The following is a 23148-nucleotide window of genomic DNA, read 5'->3' as shown; positions in this document are numbered from 1 at the left end:
ATTTGAATATCTATCCTCAGACAAACCCCTGTGACAAATAGAGACCAATAGCTTTCACCATTTTACTTATTTACATACTTACCATCTTCCTTTTGGAAGGAGAGACACACTAGCATGACACCAGAGCACATGCAATGGAAAGAGCATTGAACTGACAGGCAGGGGAACCGGGTTGGGTCTTCGGTGGGTTTCTGGCACAGACTTACTGTTTGACTCTGAGTAGACCCTTTCCCATCTTAAGCTTCACATTTTGCAACCCAAAAAAGAGAGGATGAATTAGATGAGTTCTTCAGTAGCAGTTCCTGAACTTGTGCCACTTTATTTTCAGAAAAACTCAACTACAAACATACTTAAATTTTTAATTCTCAGAGACCAGAAGACCACATTTTTAGCAAGCACCCCAGATGATTCTAGAAGTTGGTGATCCATAGCCCACCCTTTGAAAAACCCCTTAAAATGGTGGTTCTCAGTTTGACTGTATTAGAATTATTGAGAGAGCTTTTTAAAATACAGACGCCAGGCTGCGCTGTGGGTTAGGTGCATCAGGATCTCTGAGAGTGATACCCAGGCATCATTTTTCATAACTCCCCAGGTAATTCCACTGTGCAGCCCAGACAAAGACCACTCCAGAACAACTACTTCCCAAACTTGCCTGAACAAAAGAATCACCTGGATTACTTATTTTGAAATACAGATTCCTGAGTCCCACTCCATTCCACTGAATCACGGTCTAAGGTTAAGGTCCAGAAAACTATCAGGCACACCTTGGGGAATATTGAGAAATCAACTAGATCAGCACCTTTAACCCTCAATTGGTATTATTTTTGCTCAAAATGTGTAGATTCTACAGAGATAAATAAGTTTTTTCTCTTTAAAGGGAAAAAAAGGAACCTCTTCTGCCAGATACCTAACTTGTTGGTAGTCAGGACCCCAGAAGTGGACTCTTGTTTTTGGCTTCCATTTGGTTAGAAATAATCAGTCTGCTTTTTCTTGAGTACCAGCTATGCCAGGCATTATTGTGTTACTAGTTCCAGCAGGATGCAGTGGTGGACAAGACAGGCATTGTCTGTGCTTTCACCAAGCATACATTCTACAGTCAGTCAAAGAAACTCCCCCCTCAGAAAGAAAGCACAAGAGCAAAACAGAGGGTTGTTTGGGGTGGAGGTGAGAGCAGATAAGGGGAGTCTCTTTAAAGGGTATATTAAAAGAGAGCAAGGAGCAAGGCTTGAAGCTGAAAGGCTTTGAAGGCAAGCTTGGGAGTTTAATCTTTATCCTAGAAGAAAATGGGGAGTTCTAAGCAAGGTGATGACAGAAGGAGAACTAATGGTCACAAGGAAAGGATGAATTTCGAAAGGAGCTAATAATTGCCTATATATGTGCCACACAGTGTGCCCATTTATCTCATTTTTTTCACCATAACCCTATGAAAAGGGTAGTGTTAATCACATTTTAAAGATAAATCAACTCAGAGGATAGTCTGCTCATGACCACAAAGCTGACAAGTGACAGTAGAGATCTGAACCCAAGACTGACTGGCTCCAAAGCCTATATGCTCTTTCCATTTTCTCTGTTAATCTCCCCTGCTTATCATTTCGGTCACAGATATTTCCTTGCCTTTATTTTCCAAGTAAAATAGTTCTAATAACTGTCATCAAATAGATAAATAAGTGGATTCTTATTTTGGTTTTTAATATAGGTAAATACTGAAGTAAATGGAAGCATGAACATGCCCACCAGGACTCCCAGCTCCCAAGAATTCCTGAGCATAAGCAGATAGTCTCTGAAAGCAAACACACAGATGTAACCACAACTATAAATTAGATTAGATTTTGGTCCTCTGATATTAGAATAAAGCACTAGAAATTGTACTGCCTTGAATATAGTTTCACTGACTCTTGGGTGGATTAACTATTATCTTTAAGGTTTGTTCAAAGTCTGATTGCAATACTACATCTGAAACTAGAAGCTAGTGTAGGGAAGTTGAGTGGTCTGTGGCCCTACCTTGTAGTAAGAGTGATATCTGTTACTGTTCAGATCTGCAGACTATCACCAGGAATTCCCAAAGATCTTTGAGTTCTCACCAAGCCAGGAGTAGAAGCAGAGAAGTCACCCCCCTCCCAGACGCTCAGGACACAGTGGCCATGCAAGAAGGAAGCGCAGCTCCAGACTGGCCATTGGCAAGAACTGCAGATGAGGGCACAGACTCTCCACCTCCTCATACTCTTGAAGAGACTTCAAATGGAAGAGGAATGCTTCAGGAGTCCCTAGGACACACAGTACCTGTCGCCAGAATGCGGAGCAGTGAAGACACTGAGGTAGGCCTGGCCTGCAGTGATGAGGACTATGAAGAAGACATCATTGAGCCCAGGACCCTCAATGAGATCACCACTGTGACAGACAAAACTAGCCCTTGGTCCAGTTTCATGTCAGACACAAGTGAGATCATTAGCCCTCAGCCTGATGAGGTGCAGAGGGAAGCCCCCTCTTATCCTTCAGAGCCTCTCCCTAGAGAAGAGCTCAGGGTCAGAAGGAGCTTTCTGTCCAGCCCAGAAAGGGCTGTCAACCCCCACCTGCCTAGGCAGGGTTCTCCTGCCCAAAGTCTTGTTCCTTGTGAGGGTGAGGCCTGTAAGACCAGGGTTGGAGAGCCTGCCTCAGCAGATCGTCCACTTAGCTCACATGAGACACTCTCAGGAGCCCAATACAGCAGCACCAGTGTTGGGAGGAGGTCACCAAAGGCAGACCAGGACCAGGAGCCCAAGCCAGAGGCCGAGGCTGAGAATGAAGCTGCCTCCGAGGAGCTAAGTGACTCTGCCGATAGCTGTGAGAAATTCCCTCTACGCCTAGCCTCTCAGAACAGAAGAGAAAACCATAAGGAGCCACCCATAAACTGCCCTGATAGCAGGCAGAAGCAGACGACATCTGGGTCAGAGGTGTCCACAAGGCAAAGCCTCCTTCTGTATCCTTTGGTGTTTCAGGTAGCCCCTTAAGCCATCTGTAGGCATTTGGATGCCGATGCTTAGGCCAGCTGTGTGAGCAGTGGCCACCTCATGGAGTGCACTGAGGAGCTTGCACCTCCTGCAGAAGACTCGCCTGCACTCTTACGGCCAGGCCTCTGGAGCATAATGCTTTGAGATGGGTTTAGGTGTTGGTAGCACATTCACTAGCCTAGCCTACCCTGATTTATCTGTAATCTATTGGGTATTTTATACCTGAAGGCAAGGCTCTGGATCTAAGAAAGGAGACCATTCATCTCAGTTGAAATTCAGTGGAGAGGAAGAGGAAGGGAAAGACTACTACCACTGACTGAGCATTTACCATGCACCAAGCACTTGACATATATTTTTCATTCAGTCACCCCAAATCTTTAATGGTATCATTTCTATTTTGCATGTAAGGAAACTGAGACTTAGTAATAGTGAATTACCTAATAATTAATTTTTTTTTTTAATAAAGGCAAGTGATGGAGCCAAGAGGAGGGGAAGTGGGCACTGTTGTAACAGACTTGCCAAAGCCCCACCCTCCCAGTATGACAGTGTTGGTGAGGAGTGGGACATCTGACATTCCCCCTCTGAAATGCTGATGGGCATGTAGTGGGAAAGGAAGCCACTTAGGACCATCAGTAGCCCTTGCATCTGTAGCCTAATCAGCCAGTCAGATCAGCTCACCTGGTCAAACGGGTAGATGAAGCAGATTGCTTTGCTGAATAGAGATCTTTGTCCACTAAAAGTCAGAGCCTGACTTTAACCCTTCTAGACCCAGCTCTTATTACTTGTGTGTTTTCAGGCATGTAGTTTAACCTTTCTGAGCCTGTTTCTTCACCTATGAGATGGAGGTAATAATCTCTTACCCACCAGACTATACGCTCCCAGGTAAGTCAAGGACCTTGCCTTCTCTATGTCCCCAGACATTGCACACGGGGATCAGTGAATACAGACTGAACTGAACTGTAACAGTTTCACAGGATTCTTGAGAAACTTATACGGGAACATGTGTACACACCACACAAATGTGATTCTTGATGCAAGACAGAGAAACCTGAGGGTCAGCATTGTGGACTCAGGGGAGGCTTAAGGCGAGAAATGGCAGGAGGCAGAGCACTAAAAGCAGACTGCCTCAGTGGAGTTCTTTTCTGGCCTCACTCATTCTGGCTTCTAGCGTTGCTGCCTTTACAGTCAATTTATTGTGCTCAAAATGTATGGTCAGTGGAGGAGCAGTTACGTGTGCCCAGGTCCTAAGGGTACTGCTTTAATTTGGGCCTTACCAAAGAACTATTCATTCTCTCAGAAAACGAGTATTGCCAGGCCCTGTGCTGCTGCATGCTGAGGACAGAGATTTGAATCAGACCTTACCTCGAGAAGCTCCCATTATGAGGTGGGAGACAGGTGATGGCAGTAACATTAAATAAAGGGCCATTGCCTAAGTTTGCGATGAGACATGGCCAAAGTGCTAGGGAGCAAGAGGAGGAGGCCGCCGTAACTCTGCTTGGAGGTATCCCTGTAAGAGACAGTAGAGCTGGACCTCAGAGATGAATAGGCACTCCATAAGCAGAGAAAGTTCTAGTTGGAGGGAATCGTGTGCGCAGAGGCACAGCCAGGTGACAGAGCCTGGCCTGTGGGTGGAAGTCACTGCGGTTAGAGCCCAGGGATAAGTGGGGTGGCGAGAGGAGGCAAGGCTGGATCTTAAGGGGCCTTTTATGCCTGGCTAAGGTGCTTGGGCTCTGTCCTGTTAGCAAATTGAACTTGTTTTCTTATCTTCAAAATGGAAGTAATAATGGTGCTTTGCTTATGGGGTTGTGTGAAAAAATAAATTAACTATGTAAACTACCTAGCATAGTGCCTGGAACATAAACAGTGTTCAGTAAATGTTAACTAGTAAGCAAGAGTACGTTCGGTTAGATTTACCTGAGCAAATTCTCACAGTGCCTTATAAAGGGTCGATTAGATCTGGGGAGACCAGAAGCAAGGAGACCAGGTAGGAAACTTGCAGCAGTAATAAAAGATGAAGAAAGTCTGACCTAAAGTATAGACTGCTTTATGGTGAGGAAGAGAAGGAGAGATTTGAGAAGATTGGATAGGGTCAGGGGATGAGAAGGAGGGAAATGGAAAGTATGACTTAGAGATTTCTGTCACAAGTTAGGTCATTTACTGGGTAGGGAACAGCACATAAAGACAGTTTGGAGGGAAGAGGCAGATTTTCATTTTGGACATGTGCCTGTGAGACATCCAGGAGGAAATGCAGGCCTGGAGTGGAGGATGAGATGAGCTATAAATGTCGGTGTCTCTGGAAGCAGGTAAGGGCAGCAGGGAGAGCAGGAACGGGAGAAGCACACACAAGATGGAGCCACGAGCACAGACGGAGCAGACGCGCCCAACAGAGGAGCCAGAGGCGAGTGGTCAGAGAGCTGGGAGCAGCAGGGTTTCGGGGAGTGGTGGTCAGTGCATGAGAAGGTCCAGGGGAATGTGGACTGACAAATATTTGCTGGCTTTAGCATTAGGAGGACAGACCAGAGGTAGGGATGGAAGGAAGACTTTAGTGGGTGAAGGAACCAGTGACAGCTTTCCCACCTAAACTGAAGAGACAGGAACAGTGGACATTTATTGAGTACATGCTGTGTATCAGGCACTATTCTAAGCACTTTGCATATATTAAGTCATTTAATCCTCAAAACAAAAGGTAGACTTATTGTATCCATTTTACAGGTGAAGAAACAGGCATAAAAAGTGAACTTCCCTGAAGCTGCCATCTAATAAGTGACAGAGATTACTGTTGGAGTTAGGACCCTTAGAAGGGCAGGTGGTGCTAGGCTGAGAAGGGGCGCTTCAGTTCTTTAGACACACCCTGGACACCACAGCAAAGCTGTTCTTCCCCACAGTATCAGCTGACTAGCGGAGTACTCCCACCAGCCCAAGGAGCAACGGCAAATAGATCCTACCTCACCAGGGCCTCTGAAGAAGGCTAGGGTCAAAGGGCTCTTTCCCTTAAGGATCTCCAGCTCCACACCAGTGTCTCTGTTAAAAAAAAAACAAAATCAGGGATTTGAACCAAAGCAGGAAATGATGCATTTCATTCATTCATTCAGTATTTGTTGAACACTTATTGTGTCTCAGGTAGGTGACAGGAATTTAGTATGAAAAAGAGATCATCTCTGCCCTCCTTGAGTTCAAAGTCTAGCATGGAAGAACAGAACCATACTTAGCTTATTCAGCAGAAACAAAAAAAAAGGGAACCATCAAAATAGTCCCCTCCTTTGCCTCCTAAACTGAATTAGTGCTTTGAACAAATATTTGTAGAACACCGTGTTCTCAGTATAGCACTGGGTGCCTCCAGAGGATACAGAGAAGTGCAGAATACAGTACCTGCTTTCCAGGGCTCACATCCAGATGTGGACCAGCTATGCCCACTTATGTAGAGCCCTTGTTTCTGGATGTGAGCAGAATACAACCAAGCCAGGCCCTCCTTCAGTGCCAGGCACCTCCCTCCAGCCTAAGGCACTGCCCCAGAGCCACCTTCCCACGCCCACCCTGTCTGTCAGTTTTTGGCCAGCAGGTCCTCAGCAAATATCATCCAATGTTTGCAGCCTACCAGCCTCATGCAAGCCTCTAGGGAAGCAATGGGGTAACTGAAGGAAACTACTGTTTCTTCCTTTTGCTTAGGGAGGGAAAGAAATTGAGAACCATATCTAACTAAATAATCAAGCATTAGTCTGTGCTTCAGACTGTGCTCTAGACTAGGAGGAGGATTACTGTGGTCTAAGATGAGATGAAGGCTTCCAGGAAGAGGCAGGATTTGAACTGACCCATAAAGTATAGACTGTGATATGTTAGGAGTGGGCAGGACCTCCCAGGCAGAGGGAACCACTTGAACAAAGGATTCATGGGCAGGAATAAGTTGGAGGGAAAAACAAATGGGGTGACTGAGATCAGGGGAGATGCTAGCTTGGGGGAAATTTCTAGGTATTTGCGTTCCTTAACTGCCTTTATAGCCCAGAGCCCATTGTGGTGCCCAACTTCTTCTTACCTCCCCAGCAGTTGGAGGCCTCCCTGCGGATGCTCTCACTCTCTGCAGCTTTGCCACCACCAGTCACAGCAGATCAGGTAAGAGGACAGTCAGCCAAAGGCCTGCCTCCTGTAAAGTTGTCACCCCTTCCATGAAAGTGTATACAGAATGCAAAGCTGCCCAGCCATGTGCCTGGAAAGGCAGCAGCAGTGGTCACTCTCCAAGCTGTGCTGAACACATTCTGTTCAGCTCTGCAGTTGGAGGAGCTCAGGAAGTGACAAAGAGTAAATGTGTTAAGAGCAAGGGCATCATCAGCCAAGATGATAGGTGGAAGAAACAGCACAGAAGCATAAAAACAGGACTCAGCTAAGAAACGCATACTGAGCCCTGTCGGAGCTCCTAACTACCAAAGGTGGGTTTGAACGGAGGAGCCTTCGAACAGGAGATGCAGCCTTGGGAGACCGTGGCAGATGAGTAAGGTCTGGATGAAGAGAGTAATACAGTGTTACACCTATTTGTTGTTTACAAAACACGTCACAAGTATTCATCAGCAATTAGGTTAGCGCTTTGGTACAAATCCCAGCTCTTTTCTGCCTTGGCACAACCCCTGACCTATCTTGCAGGTGGCAAGAAAATGATACCAACTTTTCTAATCATTCATTGTATGTTTATTGAGTCCCTATGCTCTGTCAAGCGTTGTGCTAGATCCTAAGCATACAGTAGTAAATAAGACAAATTCCCTGTCTTAACAGAGTACATATAGTAAACAAAAAATAAATATTTACATATTGTGATGACTACTAGGTGCTCTGAGAAAGAACAGGGTCTCTCTGAGGAGGCAGTGTTTAAGCTGAAAGATGATCATGGTGGTGTTTGCCAGGCCCCTGGCACTGCTCAGAGCACTTTACGTTAACTCATTTAACTCAGCAACCTGGTGAAGTACATGCTTATCCCTGTCTTAAGACGAGGAAGCTGAGGTACAAAGAGGTTAAGTAGCTTGCCTCACACAGGTAGTAGTAAGTGGTAGAGCCAGAATTGGTACCCAAGCAGGCTGGTTTATACTGAGGAGGAGACAAAGAGCCCTTGCCTCATGGAACTTAAAAAAAAAAAAAATTAGAGAATAATACATGCTGTAAACAAAACATATTAGCTTACTATGTGCTAGACATTATTCTTACATGTACTTTACACATGTAAACTGATTTAATTCTCCCAACAACCCAATAATAGGGGTACTGTCCCTACTTAATAGAGGAGAAAACTGAGGCTCAGACTTCCCATACAGACCTATGAGGTATTAAAATTTCTATTTTATATAGAAACTGAGATACATAAAGTAGGTTAAGTCACCTGCCCAGAGTCTCCCAACCAGTAAGTGACTTAAAACGTGTGAGTCCAAACCCTGTGCTTTCCATTGCACCACTTTAAAATCATGACACTTGGCTTGCAGTATATTTTTCTAGTCAATTTGCCTTTATATAGGTTTCATTTTGTAATTAAAATTTAAACATTCTTAATGCTTTCCCAGCATCTACTTTGATGACAGTTGGGGTGAGTCCAGAAGTTTCCTGGGAGCCTGGGGTTATTGTCCTAAAGAGAAACTATAAGATGTTTGATCCTTTTGCTGGTTTTTCCCTTCTCCCTCAACTTTCCCAGCCCCATTTTGAGGGCATCTCATTCCTTTGGTACATGGATCAATCTGTGTTCCTACACATCTCAGTTTTTGTCAAACCTGTAAATCCTGTCATAGAGGAGGAAGGGCGCCAGTTCCTCCCCAGGAGCTCTGCATTTCCATGGCCTTATTCCTACTCTGGTTCATGGTCACCAACTCATCTTCTTCCACTCTGCATCTCTCCTTGTGTGACCCATACATAGCCATCAGCACTTAGGCTAGGGTCGCAGGGCTGTGTCCAGCACCAAGCACAAGCTTTTGAGTGAGACATCTATGATCTATGAAGCGAAATACTGGATCTGTTTGGGCAAGTGACTTGAACTTTTTGAGTCTGTTTTGGTTTGGTTTGGTTTTTCCGAGTCTCAGTTTTTTTAAGTAACATCCAGCTAATATAATTCTTACTAATAAGACCACGACAAGAATTGCCCTAGAGGAAAAAAGCAGACACTGTTAGTTCCCTTTCCCTCTTCCCTTTCCAGTCAAGTGGGTGAAATGTCAGTGCGTCGTGCCCCATGAGAAAGGAGGTCTGTAGGCCACTGTGTCCGAGCTGTCAGCTCTTACCCACCAGACCTGCTTTTGTGTTTCTGCCTTCATGGTGTGCCAGCTTCAGGGGGACCTACTGTGTTTGATCTGTTACACATAAGATACAAAGGATGGGAGAGGAGAAATAAGAATGTTTACTTCAGTTAAGGAGTAAGTCTAGATTTGAAAAGGTAACAGTCTCATACACTTTGCAGCCTTTTTTCTTCCTTGCCCATAGCAAAATTCCATTGTTTGCTGCTTTCTGGGCCACCTCTCTCCTCGAGACTTCATTCTGGATCCTAGTTAGGGTAGCCAGTCATCATAGTTCATCCAGAACTGTCCCATTTTCAGCACTGGAAGTCCCACAACCCGGGAAACCTCGGGACATTGATCATCCTCACCAGTGATGAGCGTGTCTCACTGCTTGATGCATTTGTAGCAACATATTTTCTGCATCTTATGCTCTTGGCTGGCTGCCAAACTGCTGGGTAACCTGGGAATTAAATCAAGTATGTGTTAAAGGCACTAGCAGATAGAAGCACCAAAAATTAAGAGAAAAAACTTTCTAAGAATTGAGTTTTTTTAAAAGCATTAAAATAGTTACATGGGATGTTAGAAATTTGCTTACCTTCCTCATACTTATGTTTTATTTTAGACTTACTTGTGAATTATATTTGGGCAGGGACACCATAATCTTCTCAGCTTAGGGTCTCTGAAGGTCTTAAAAGTGGCCTCACTTTGAAGAATTTAAGGCAAAAAAAAAGTCTTTTGTATTTACCCACATGCTTACTATTTCTGTTGTTTTTCATTCTTCTTCACACCCTAATCTCAGTTTGGGACCATTTCTCATCAGCATTAAGAACTTCCTTTAGAATTTCACGTAGTGCAGACCTGCTGGGAACTGATGCTCTCAGCTTCAACTGGCTGAAAATATCTTTAGTTTGCCTTCAGTTTTGAAAGATATTTTTCCACTAGATATGGGATTCTAACTTAAATTTTGTTTGTCTTAGCATTTTAGAACTATCATTCCACACTTAGTGACTTCCATTGTTTCCAATGAGAAGCAGCCATCATTCTTCTTGCTGTTGCCCTGAATGTAATGTGACCTTTATTCTCTGGCTGCTTTTACAATTTTCTCTTTGATTTTCAACAGTTTGACAACAGTGTTCATAGTTGTGGAGGTGGGGCTGGGGTGGGGAGGAAGAGTACGTAGGTCCATTCAACAGTATTAATAAGTTTTAGTTCTTAGGTTGGGTTGTGGGTTTACAGACGTTCATTTTTATTGCTTCATAATTTACATGTTACATAGATTCTTTAGCATGTTACACAATGAAATCATATATAATTAAAATTTTATGACTGAATGATGACAAGATGGAGACACCAACTCCTTCCATAGATTTGGCTGTGAATATGGATCAGAAGTATAGGATGGTGGGTAGAATAGCATCTGAGATAAGGAAAGTATTTTTGGGTTTTGGGTTTTTATATGAGAAACGCAGCAGCTTTCTGTATGCCAGCACAGTGACCAGTAGAGAAAGGGAGAAGGGAAAGATGCAGAAGGAGAAGAGAATAGTGCCCCTGGGTCAGAGAGGGCATGGCGTCCAGAGCGCACGTGCAGATGTCAGCCGTTTGAAAAGAAAAAAGAAAACTCACCTGTAGCGTGCAGGCAGGCAGGAAAGACAGAGATTGGTGCTACAGCAAATAGGATTAGATCTGGTGATGGGGTTTCCCGTCTGATAGAAGCTTCCATTTTCTCCTCTGTCTTCTATTTTCAGTAATATTTCAGGCACAGTCAACAGCTCAAAGTGAGAGGTAGGCAGGGGAGGGCAGGAGCCTTGTCCTGAACACCCAGCTTGATGATTCCATCTATTCTGCCTCCTCCTAAGGCCACGCCGTGGCCCTGAAGGGGAGCCATTTGAGAGGCTGCTGGACTCTTCTCAGCCATTGTCCTGGGACTGCCATATTGTAGCTCGCCTGCTTCAGGGCCAGGGCAAGCAAACCATCCCTGAAAAAGGAGAGAGCTTGTCAGTGCTGGCTCAGTTGCTCTGGCCCCTTCCCCCAAAAGCTCAACAGTTCCCCAGGGAAGTCAGCTTTAAATGTAAGTTCCACCAACTCTTTCCAAGCACCTCTTATACTTAAAGAGCTGGACCTGGTGCCATGGACCCTGTCTTCAGGGCGTTCACAGTTCTTTGAGAGGCACTGGCCACCAAACCACTAACTTTCTCAAATGACGGTACCTATATTAGCACTTAAGTAAAACAAAACAGAGAAAGAGTACAGGGAAAGGAAGACAGCCATGTGGAGTAACTGGAGTAGAATTCAGCAAAGATGAAGGAAAGGCTTTGCAGGCTATGATTTGGAGAAAAGAAACCTCTCAGAGAATCAACAGAATTTGGGGGTAAAAACAGAATGTACCAGAGAGGAAGTCGGAGATGAGGAGAGGTCGGCCTGGACCAGAATAATCAGAATATCAGGAATCAGAAGCAAAGAGCAAAAATCAACCTGTCATCTGAGCCTTGACTTCCTGCCTGCCTTAAGGCCATGCTCTGCCCACTTCATGAACCACAGGTTAACACAGGCCTAGGGCCGGGTGCTGTTGTTCATGAGGAGTGCATGTAGGAGACAAGGCCAGGTACGAGTGTCCCCTTGTAACCCTGAGTCACCCAGCCCCCCTCTTCCCCTGGCATTCCCTGGTCCACTCAGCCAGACCACGGCGTTTCACACATCATGGGGATTGAGGCGCCCCAGGCCAGCTGGGGACCTGAGAGTCAGCAAACCTGGTTTCTTACCCTCGCTCTGCTGCTGGCTTTCTGAAGCGTTGAACAGGGTCTGCGGAGGCAACACAGACTTAGTTTGTGGCTGTATGTCCCTCTTCTCTCCTACCAGGCAGTCTTCTGTAGTGGTTGGGCACATGGCCTCTGAATCCAGACAGCCTAAGGTCAGAGTTCAGCTTTGCCACTTACTAGCTGTAACCTGGGGCAAGTTACCTAACTTTTCTGTGCTTCAGTTTATGTGATAAATGGCATAGTAGTACCTGCCTCCTAGAGCTTGTATAGGGTAAACTGAGTAAAATGTTAAGTGCTTAGAACAGTTTTTAGCACATGACATAGTAAGCACTATATGAATATTAACTATTGTTACTTTTATCATCATTATTATTGAGACAATGTCCCCTCTTATGCCATTACATTTTGGGGGGACTGATACGAAAGAAATGCTAAGGAATAGGGACATCATCAAAAGCTTAGCACCAGGAGCAGGGAGCCAGGAAGTTACGTCCCCCCCCCAAGGGCAGCCCCAGAAGGATGGGGAGCACAGCTCGGGGCTGTAGCAGTTGACGGTGTGCCCAGTGTAGACCCGTAGTCAGAGGCTCAGGATGACACACCACCCCCACCTCGGGGTGATAGAGCCCTAGCCTCAGAAGTTCATGGCCTGCCTGCCAATGGATCTTAAAGCTGCTGCTTTTCTCCCATGAGCCCAAAGAATTTCTCTCTCCCATGGTTTCCCTTTCCCAAGCCCAGGGGCATCTAAGAGACACACAGTCCTGGTAGAGGAACCCAGCCCTCCAAAGAATCACCAGATCAAATCATTGGGTCCAAGGGAACTTCTTGAGCCTGGTGTCCTCATCTCAGCCTGTGTTCCAAGCTGAGCTGCCCCTCTTGGGGCAAGAAGCCCTGACTTACTACCTCATCTCTTAGCCACCGAGTCCCAAGCCCTCTGCAGAGCCCCAGGAGGAGACCCAAGGGTCAGAGTGTTTCTGATTAAGGACACACAGAGCTCTGGGGAGGAAATGAGCTCGCTGGCCAAGAGTGTACAGGAGTCAGGGGAAGCAGCCAAAATCGGCTGGTGCCCACCCTGGCCCAGAATGCAGTTTGGCAGGCACCTTAAGGGAAACGGTCCACAGGTCTGCTCAGCAGGTGTTAGGCTCGAGTTGCCTGAGTCTGGGAGGAGCCAGGAGTTCCAAGAGTGTCACTTTAACCCTTCCCTCTCAGGAAACTGGACTTTTGAGCCCTCTCACTGGCAGGGTGTAGGTTCAAAAAGTTAAGGAGTCTTGATCTCATCAGGTCTCTTCATTATGTAGATGACTGAGGCCTGGGCCGAGGGGGTGACCCTGGCCCTATGGAATCTGCCGATTGTCAGGAAAGGCTTCTTGGAGGAAGGAAAGGGAGGCCTCAGGGTTAGTGAGGAACAAGGGAGCAAGTAGGTAGTGAGAACCACATGACCAGAGTCCTAATGCAGGAATGGAGGCTGAGCTCAGAGCACGGAACCCAGCCGTGCTGCAGCCAGGCTAGGTGGTCAGATTTAGGATTTGCCTCTCAGGGCTGGGCCCCTGGTCTGTGTGTCTTGTCCTCACTTCCCCACTGCTCCTAGTTGTGGCTGCTGAGTTAGCTGTTCTCTTTAGCACAAGGAAATCCTAGTCCTAGATTTCCAAGAGGACTCTGGGAGCTGCCCCAGGCAGCCAGCCAAGGAGGTGAAAGTTGAACAAGGCAGGCGGTTATACTGAGCCTCACTCATCTCTGAAGCAGCAATTTGTTGGCAGGGCTATCCTCACCAGCCAGAACCAGGCGGCTGTTTACCTTCAGTTTTCGGCTCTCTGGAAAGTTTTGCTTCCAGTTCCTGAATCAGTTGTTTGTCATGTAAGGGAACTGCTCTAGGGGGAAAAAAACAGAACTTCAGTCCTGATGCCAGGCCCAGGGGTTCATTGGCGGGGGGGTGGCGAGGGGGGAGCACGGCCAGGCCTGACCTAGCACTGGGCATACCTTGTGGGGCGCTGTGCCCCACTTCTGCTCTGCTGGGGTGAGGGCTCACAGCAAGGCTTCATTTTGCTCTCTGCTGCTGGTGTCGGCTGTAGCTCCAGCTTAGCCCTTGTGCTTTACAAGATGTTGTATCTGGCCAGAGCCTTGGTCACATCTGAATTGTATTCAACTTCACAGTAGACCTGGAGCAAGGAAGCAAACAGAAGTTCTCGGCTCCACTTGGTAATGATGATACTGAGACCCAGAAAGTGTCTTGGCCTCAAGCCAGTGGGGCAGTTGGGCCAGGCCACAGACCAATGTTCCTTCCACGCCACCATCTCCCTCTGAGGAAGTCCCGGGGACACCCTGAAGCAGGGACAAATGGAGGCACCTGCACCTACCACTCTCCCGGGAACATGTGGCCTGTTCAGGGGGTGCCATCTGGGGACTGGATGGATCAGATCACATTTCAGACCAAAGAAGAGGGCTGGAGCCTCCTGAGAGAGCTTTTGGAGAAGATGCTGTATCACAGGGAACTGGCCAAAGAGGGAGCCACGAGCCAGGATTAGTCCCTGGGTTACAGAGCACCTTCTGTTGTATCATCTGCTCATCCTGATCCATTTTCAAGGTAGGAAACCAAGGCCCAGAGAGAAAATGACTTGCCCAAAGCCACTTGAGAACTCCCCAGCCAGGGGTGGCCTCTTGATTTGAAGAGCCCCAGAAAGTCTTGTATTTTCCTGACACCACTGCTCCTTACTCTTTCCATGATGCTTCGTTTTCATCCCAGCTGACATTTCTGCCTTTGACACTGAGGTCTTCTTTGAGCTATCTCTCTCAAACAATAGGCTGAAAGACCTATTCATGTTCATTGCCTGGGTGTCTAGGTGCCCCGAAAAGAGCAGGTCCCCATACTTGGAAGTGAGAGACATTAGTGGGAGAGCTGGTGGATTTAATGGGGGCAGTCAGAGCCCTGGTTGCCATGCTTAACACCCGGACCACAGTAAAGCCAGTTCTTCACCCCAGGTCAGCCCCATACCCCCAAATCACTGGCAAGGTCCAAAAGGACCATGGTCAGTTCCTCTCCAGACATTCAGGAACTTCAGCCCCTCTCTCTCGGTTTGTCTTCTGCTCTCCATACCTGCAGTCAGCCAGCCCATCCCCACTGCTTTCCTAGCAAAAGAAATTCCTTCTTCACTTCTGCTCAAGCCACGTCTCCACTGGAATCTCCTATCTCACGTTCTGCATTCAGATTCCACCTTCATGTTTCAAGTCCCTCTTCTTGAAAATCCCCTTCTGGGGACTTCACCTCATATATGGCACCCACTGCCTAGACTCCAAGGCCCCTACAGCCCCTTAGTCTGATGATCCTGCTTTCGTTTGGCTTCCTCCTGCTTCCTCCCCAGGAAGGCTGAGGCTTCTCAAATCACAGGTGATGGTTGCAATTTGCTGGTGCATGGGAGTACTGGGAGTATTTTCAGAGGCATGGTTAGTACATGTCGGGGTGTCCCGGCTCTGGGCAGCTTCACCTCTGCCCAACCCCTCCAAAGTTGTGTGTTTTGGGGTGGCAACCCTGATGAAGAAAGAAACTTTACTATTAGTCAAGATGATCTTTTAGACTCTGTGGAGGTCAACAAAACCAAATATTGCTGAGTGTGTGTTCTCTGTCCTTCCACACCCTTGCCCTGCCCAGTACACAGAGCAAGCCCCATCCCGGTCCCTGTCCCTGGGCCACACAGATAAGGCCCACTAGGTCACTGGGCCCAGCTGTAGGTGCTAGGAAGTTGGCTGTGGCTGGTTCACAGATGTCGGCCCAGCCAGCAGGTGTGGGCCTGTGCTCATGCTGTTCCCTCCAGTGGCATGACCTCACCCCTACCCCTATCCAGCTCAGATCCCACCTCTTTGTGAAGCTGCCTCATCCTTTCAGACTGTCAAGAATTGCTTTCTCTGTGCTCCCAAGCTCTAGGCTTCATCTCTGTGATTGCTGGGTAAGTCGGTGTCCATCTCTCCTCTAGCTGGAGCAATCACTGGTTCTGGAATGAATGGATGAGTAAATGAGATATTTGCTGCAAGAGGCAGTCTCCTCCCTAACCAGTTTAAGCCTCTGGTCACCATGGTTTAGTTTACCCATTCACTGTCTAGCAGCACGCAGGCTCCCATCTTGGACCTGTCCCAGTGGGAGTCAGAAGCATCAGACTCAGTCCATGCCCTGCAGGAGCACCCAGTCTGGACAGGGAGGGCAACAGGCAGTGGCTGGTGACTAGCCTCCCCAGCCTGAGGCATTATGGGGTGTAGGTGCCTCCCCTATTTTGGAAGGAAGAACTGCTGACACCAGCACAGGGTGAGTTTCCTTTTTCCCCTTTTAGCCTAGGCCTGCCTGGAAGATGGGGAGCTGTATGTTCTCATCCCTGCTGGGCATGCTCAGCCCCTCACTCTGCTTTACTCTTGGTTCTCAGAGTGCCTGTGGGCTGTCAGTGCTGAGAGCTTGTTGGGTTGTATGCACACCCTTGGCATTTAGAATTCCAGATTGACAGGCTGGGACCCTCAAGGTTGTCTGACTTCCATTCCTCTTCTCATATCCTGGCTGCTATTCTGTTTCTTTGAGTAGCTCTGTCCCAGTTTAACTGAGCTGTGGAGGTCAGGAACTGAGTTCTGTTCATCTGTCTCCCTCTCACAGTAGGCAGTAAGGAGGTTAAAGAAATGAAAGAAAGGATTCCTGAATGTTACTGATCCCAGAAACACCTCTAACTAGGCCTCAGTTTCCCATTAACAGAATTACAAGGGGCAGGGAAGTAATCTCAATCTCTAGGGTCTCCACCAAGCTGATATTCTGTGCCCAGGGAGTGGGACAGTGCGCTCTCAGTGCCCCATTAGCTTGTGAAGATCCCAGTTCCTGGGATTTGGGGACAGGGAAAAAATACCCATCCACAGGGCAGGCTGCACGCTATGAAGTCAGCCAGGTTTGCCTGTAATAGCAACTCCCATGTCTTTTCAGCCTTGCCTCTTCCCTGGGGCCTTGCTCTCGGCCACCTGCCTTGGGTGGCTTTCCTGTATCCTTTGAGCTCCATCAGGGCAGGAACCTGGCACAGAGAAAAGGGTTGAATGAGCAAATGGGTGAGTCCTAGAGGAGTCCAGAGGACCATGATGTCATAGCCCAAATGCACACACCTTAAAGGGGGAATTAGTGATACCCCATCAGCCCGAGACAGGGAGACATTTGGTACAGGGCAGTGGTTATGTGCTCTGAGAACTCCCAAGGGCCATACACAGAGTGTATTGTTCACCAGCATCTTCTCCCTGGCAGGGTCACACACAGTCACATTTCAGAGGACAGATGACCTGTCTAGACTCATGCAGCAAGAGAAGGGATGTCCTGGAAAGACTGCCCCTCCTCCAGAGGCATAGAAGGAATCTGAACAAGGGTTCACATCCTAGGTCTGCTACTCCAAGCTGTGGGACACCTTGAGTTTATTTCACCTGAACTGTAGTTTCCTCATCTGTGACATGGGAATGATACACCAACCTGTGGGGTCCAGGTGAGGGTTAAACACAATCAGGTATGTAAGGTGCTTTGTAAACCAGTCAGCTCTATACTAGTATTAGCCGAAGGACCAAAAGATAAGAGTCAAAGTCATCCCTAGGCAGTGCTACGTGCACAGTGCTAACCTCGCTGACCTCTTCCTCTCCAGGACAAGAACGAGGCCACCAGGGGAGCCCTGACCCAAAAGCCTTGTCGCCCCAGACCTACTTCGCTGCCTCCCACCCTGCCTGAGGAAGAAACTCGCAGGATCGCACGGATATTTTCTTCCCAATACTCCCAGAAAGACTAATGCAGCTGGAGAGACTGACAGAAGGTCCACCTGCCCACCCTCCTTCAGCCTTATCCAGCTCGCAGGAGGCCCCAGGTTTGCTTTCCTCAGGGCTTTGAGAACCCTGAAACCACCACTAGCCTAGTCCCTCGGTGCCAGTCAGCATCCCAAACCAGACCAGTGGCCACTTGCCAGGACTTCAGCTTCCTCCTGCTATGGCAAGGCAAAGGCTTGAAACAGCATGGATTTCCGTGCCCAAGTGACCCACTCATCTTTTGACCAAGGAACCCAAGCAGGCAGCTTTCAGCTGAGAAACCCATCTCAATGTCCTTGACCGAGCCTCCTGCTGATACGAGCCTTCTCTGCCTGAATATGACAGGCCCTTTTGCCTTAAAGGTTGAGGAGGGTGGTGCAGGTGGGTAGACATTGTGTGCATCAATCATAGCCAAGGAAATCCTAGGGCCACCTCCAGTTCATTTGCTTGGGAATAAGGGTACTTTATAGGTATAATGTATTTTTATGCTGTGTTGAATTAATCAATAGGAGAGGAGGAAATTACCTCCTTCACATTTTTTATCTGATTGTCTGAAATTCTAACCATGCTTTTAACTTAGTGTTTTTACCCAGCTCTGAAGGTCATTGTTCCTGCCTGTGTTTGAATAAAATCATATCAGTATTTGTATTCTGTACACAAGTGTTTCCTGGGTTGGCCACCGGACTGGGGTGTCAGGCATTTGTGCTCTAACAGCCAGAGAGAAAGCTTAACAGCTATACAGTCCCTCAGAGAAGCTGATCTGGAACCTGTGGCCAAGGTCGCCATGAGATTTCTGACTCCTTCAAAGATTAGGTTAGTCCAGATTAGAGTGATGCGTAGTATTTCCTTTGCTGGTGCCTCAAATCTATCAGCAAAGTGAAGGGGTCTCATGGCACAGGCCCACTCAGAATCCCCCATCTCTCTGGGATGAGTAGGTAGCTCTGGCTTAGACAGTCAGATTCAAACATTTGAGCAGCTGTCTTAGACAGCGCTTGTGGGGAAGATTAGAAGGGGACAGAGATACGCAGAGTGGCTGGGAGGGAAGGTTAAGGTTGAAACTAAGATGGGGGGCCCCGCTTTCCACCCCCAAGCACAGGTCATTTCACTCAGTCCTCAGAATAACTCTATAGGCCACATATTATGATTCCCATTTTAGAGTTAAACTGAAGCTCAATGAAGTGAAGTGTCTTGCTCTATTCACGTACCTAGGAGGTAAATCACCACACAAGACACCTCCAGATATGTCCCACGGCTTCCATGCCCAGGGTACAGCCAGTTAAGTGCTCTGAGTTCAAGAAATTCATGGGGGAAATCATGTGGGCTGGAGCAATCAGAGAAGGCTTCCTTGAAGAGCTAAGTCTGGAGTGAGCCCAGAGAGAACCAGGGGGGCATTCGGGGCCCATGCAGCTGGGGAGAGAGAAAAGACGAGTCTGGCTCTGCCACTTCCCTGAAAGGTCCCCTCTGGCCTGACTACCCCTGTATCTGAGTCTCTGTTGCCTCATCTGTAAACCAGAGATAAGAACCCCAGCTTCACAGGGTGGTTGTGAAGATTAAATGAGATGACATTTGTGAAAGTGCTTCGCCTGCACTTGGCACTTAGTGGAAGCTTAGGAAATGTCAGCCCCTCCCACTCCTCCCCTACTCTCCCGGAGCAAATCCTCAGATAGGCAAACAGGCCAGTAACACTGAGACAGGCAGGACATACCCCAGAGGGGACAGGGTGATGCAGGAACCCTGAGGAAAGACAGGGTGTTCTCCTCATCAGTCAGCTGCCCTCAGACCAGCATGTCCTCCTCCATCTGTTCATCTCGACACCCCCAACCTTCACCCTGTCAGCTCACCCCCTCTCAGGTCACCAGCCACTTGCCTGCAAGGAGCTTTCAAGGCGCAGGTCTTCACCTCCCTTGAGGCCTCAGGGGACCTACAGACGGGCAGTCAGGGGCCCAGGCCTGAGGGGTTAAGCCTCAGGTGAAGAATACTCCTTCCAAATCCTGCCCCAGCTCCTGCAAATAACTTGATCAGGGTCAAGTCAGGATAAGGCCACAGGAGGACAGGTGTGGCTCCTAACCAGACTGAGGGCAAAGTCCAGTAACAGAGGCACCCTGAGGGTCTGAAACCCCTGCCTCCGTTTACAGAGTGTGTTATTTACTATTATCTTCTCCCCAGAAGTTGGACCTATTTCCCAGTAACAGCTCAGATGTAAATGCCTTGCCAAGCATGCAGCACAGGTTGAGGGTATGAGGTACTTACTTGTTCCCACCACCACCAGTAGAACCAGCCAAGCCAATGTCTCCCCACTTCCCTTTGAGCACTCCCTCCACAGAGCCCTGAAAATGGGTGTTTCTGATCACCCAGAGGGTGGCTGATCCCAGCCCAGAGCAGCCAACTTTGGAACTTCTAAATGCAGGCTGGATCCTGGGGACAGGGAGTAAAGCAGACAAGCCTAGCCCTGCCTTCAGAGAGCTCCTACTAGGCCCACATGAGTGGAGACTGCCCGCCCTCTGGGTTTCTCCAGGGCCCACTGCCCCCTTGTTTAGGTTCTACTGCTGAGCCCTCCCCATCTGGCTGCAGTTCACCCACCACCTCCAGGCTGCTCTGGAAGTGGGTGGAGCCAAGAACCTACTTCCCAAGCCTTCCCCACCTCAGCGGCCCTAGCAGCCCCTTCCCTCATAGCACTAACCCAACTGCCTGTTCTGCTGACATTAGGGCAGGTGCCAGGAGGAGGACCTTTGCACTTGAGTATGGGGACCTGTGACCACTTGCCCCATGGCCATAACTATGTGCCCAAGTCCAGAAACGGCCTCTGCCTGCTCCTCTTCCCCACCCAGTTAACTCCCTTCCCTTCCCACCTCTTGGCCTCTATCCTCCCCTGCCCCCTTCTCTCCTCTTGTCACCTGGGCCCACATTCAGATGTGCCCAACCCTTACCCTCAGTGTCTACCAATGGAACCTACAGCAGCTGCTTCAGGGGACCCTTCCTGCCCTGCCCCACACACCCTCCCCAGATCCCTTTGGCTCCGACAGTGTCCATGCTGAAGCCTCCAAGCGTCATGTCATAGATGATAGTGGTCACAGCAGATAGGGCCAAAGTACCCTATAATTCACAGACTGGAGATCAGGCCCTGCCACATATTAGCTGTATAATCTGAGTAAGTCATTGTCCCTCCCTGAGAGTTTTCTCCTCTGTAAAATAAGTATTAAAAGGTGTGGATCCTCAGTGGAACAGAATAGAGAGCCCAGAAATGAACCCACAGACCTATGGTCAATTAATCTTCGACAAAGGAGGCAAGAATAAACAATGGAGAAAAGACAGTCTCTTCAACAAGTCATGTTGGGAAAACTAGACAGCAGTATGTGAATCAATGAAGTTAGGACACTCCTTCACACCATACATAAAAATAAACTCAAAATCGCTTAAAGTCTTAAATATAAGAAAATAAAAGATTACATGATAAACCTCCTAGAAGAAAATGTAGGCAAAACATTCTCTGACATAAATCTTAGCAATGTTCTCCGAGGGCAGTCTACCCAAGCAATAGAAATAAAAGCAAAAACAAAAAATTGGGACCTAATTAAACTTAGAAGCTTTTGCATAGCAAAGGAAACCATAAGTAAAGCAAAACAACTTACAGAATAGGAGAAAATATTAGCAAATGATGTGACTGAAAAAGGTTTAACTTCCAGAATATATAAACAGCTCATACAACTTAATAAGAAAAAAAACCCAATGCAAAAATAGGCAGAAGACCTAAACAAGCAATTCTCCAATGAAGACATACAATAGGCACATGAAGAAATGCTCAGTATCACTAACTATCAGAGAAATGTACTTCAAAACTACAATGAGGTATCACCTCACACCAGTCAGAATGGCCATCATTAAAAAAATCCACGACTGATAAACGCTGGAGAGGGTGTGGAGAAAAGGGAACCATCCTACACTGCTGGTGGGAATGTTGTTTGGTACAGCCATTATGGAAAACAGTTTGGAGATTCCTCAAAAAACTAAAAACAGACTTACTATATGATCCACCAATCCCACTTCTAGGCATCTATCCAGAAGGAACTCTAATTCGAAAAGATACAGGCACCCTAATGTTAATAGCAGCACTATATATAGTATCCAAGACATGGAAGCAACCTAAATGTCCATTGACAGAAGTTGTAGTAAATTTATACAATGGAATACTACTCAGCCATAAAAAATAAAACAATGCCATTTGTAGCAACACAGATGGACCTGGAGATTATAACTGTAAGTGAAGTATACCAGAAAGAGAAAGAAAAATACATCACTCATATGTGGAATCTGAAAAAAAAAAAAAAAAGAGGACAGTAATGAACTAATGAACTCATCAACAAAACAGAAACAGACTACAAGACATAGTAAACAATCTTATGGTTACCAGGGAAAGGGGGTGGGAAGGGATAAATTTGATAGTTTGATATTTGCAAATGTTAGTCACTATATATGAAAGTAGATTAAAAAAGCAAATTTTTTCCATATAGCACAAGGAACTATATTCAATATCTTATAATAACCTTTAATGGAGAAGAATATGAACACAAATATATGTACATATATATGCATGACTGGGACAGTGTGCTGTTCACCAGAAATTGACACCGTGTAACTGTACATTGTGACTATACTTCAATTTAAAAAAAAAATTTTTAAGGTGTGGATACTCAGCCATAAAAAGGAAGAAGTACTGATACATGCTCCAACACAGATGAATCATGCTAAGTAAAAGAAGCCAGTCCCAAAAGGTCATATATTGTATGATTCTATTTACATGAAATGTTCAGAGCAAGGAAATCTATAGAGACAGAAAGTAGATTAGTGACTGGGGCTGGAGGGAGGGGAGAAAGGAAGTGACTGCTGATGTGTATGGGGATATTTAGCAGGGTGCAGGGATTAAGGAAAATGCTCTAAAATTGACTGTGATGATTGATGGTCACATAACTGTGAATACACTAAAAACCACTGAACTGTACTCTTTAAATGGGTGATTTGTGTGATATGCAAATTACATCTCAATAAAGCTTTATTTAAAAAACTTAGACTCCTTACAAAACCTACCTCATAGGATTGTGAAAAATAGAAATAACGTATGTAAAGTTTCTAGCACATAGTAGGCACCAGGAAATGATAGTTATCATTGTTAGCATTAAGAGGAGGACCGGGAGAGCCCTGCCCAGCCTATCATGGGAGGCCTTGACCTTTGGACTCTCAAGAGAGAGGTCCAAGCACCCCCAACCCCATATATGCCCTTATCACCCGAGGTAGCTCTTCTTTCATCATCTGGGAGGAGCTATTTTAAAGAACCCCAAGTCAAAGGAGCTGAAGCAGATCTGGAACTCTGACCTTCCCCCTCAC

At 47.0% G+C, this 23148-nt stretch overlaps 1 protein-coding gene across 4 annotated transcripts in view; it reads left to right on the top strand.

The window, feature by feature from the left end:
• The window catches only part of C2CD3 (C2 domain containing 3 centriole elongation regulator), a 107723-nt gene extending 89306 nt beyond the window's left edge, over nt 1-18417 (top strand). For 2 of the 4 annotated variants that reach the window (XM_031460315.2, XM_031460316.2), the window contains 3 exons: nt 2035-2956; nt 6983-7094; nt 17616-18417. In XM_031460315.2, the coding sequence (XP_031316175.1) occupies nt 2035-2956; nt 6983-7094; nt 17616-17756 (1175 nt within the window). In that variant the 3' untranslated portion in view covers nt 17757-18417. The other 2 variants (XR_004139305.2, XM_031460317.2) reach the window with 2 other exon arrangements.
• The last annotated feature ends 4731 nt before the right edge of the window (nt 18418-23148 follow it).

This window comes from Camelus dromedarius, chromosome 12 (genome assembly GCF_036321535.1).
Source record: "Camelus dromedarius isolate mCamDro1 chromosome 12, mCamDro1.pat, whole genome shotgun sequence".
In the NCBI taxonomy this organism is placed as follows: Eukaryota; Metazoa; Chordata; class Mammalia; order Artiodactyla; family Camelidae; genus Camelus; species Camelus dromedarius.
Note: the sequence above shows the minus strand (reverse complement) of the source record. Positions and strands in the feature narration are given on the sequence as shown.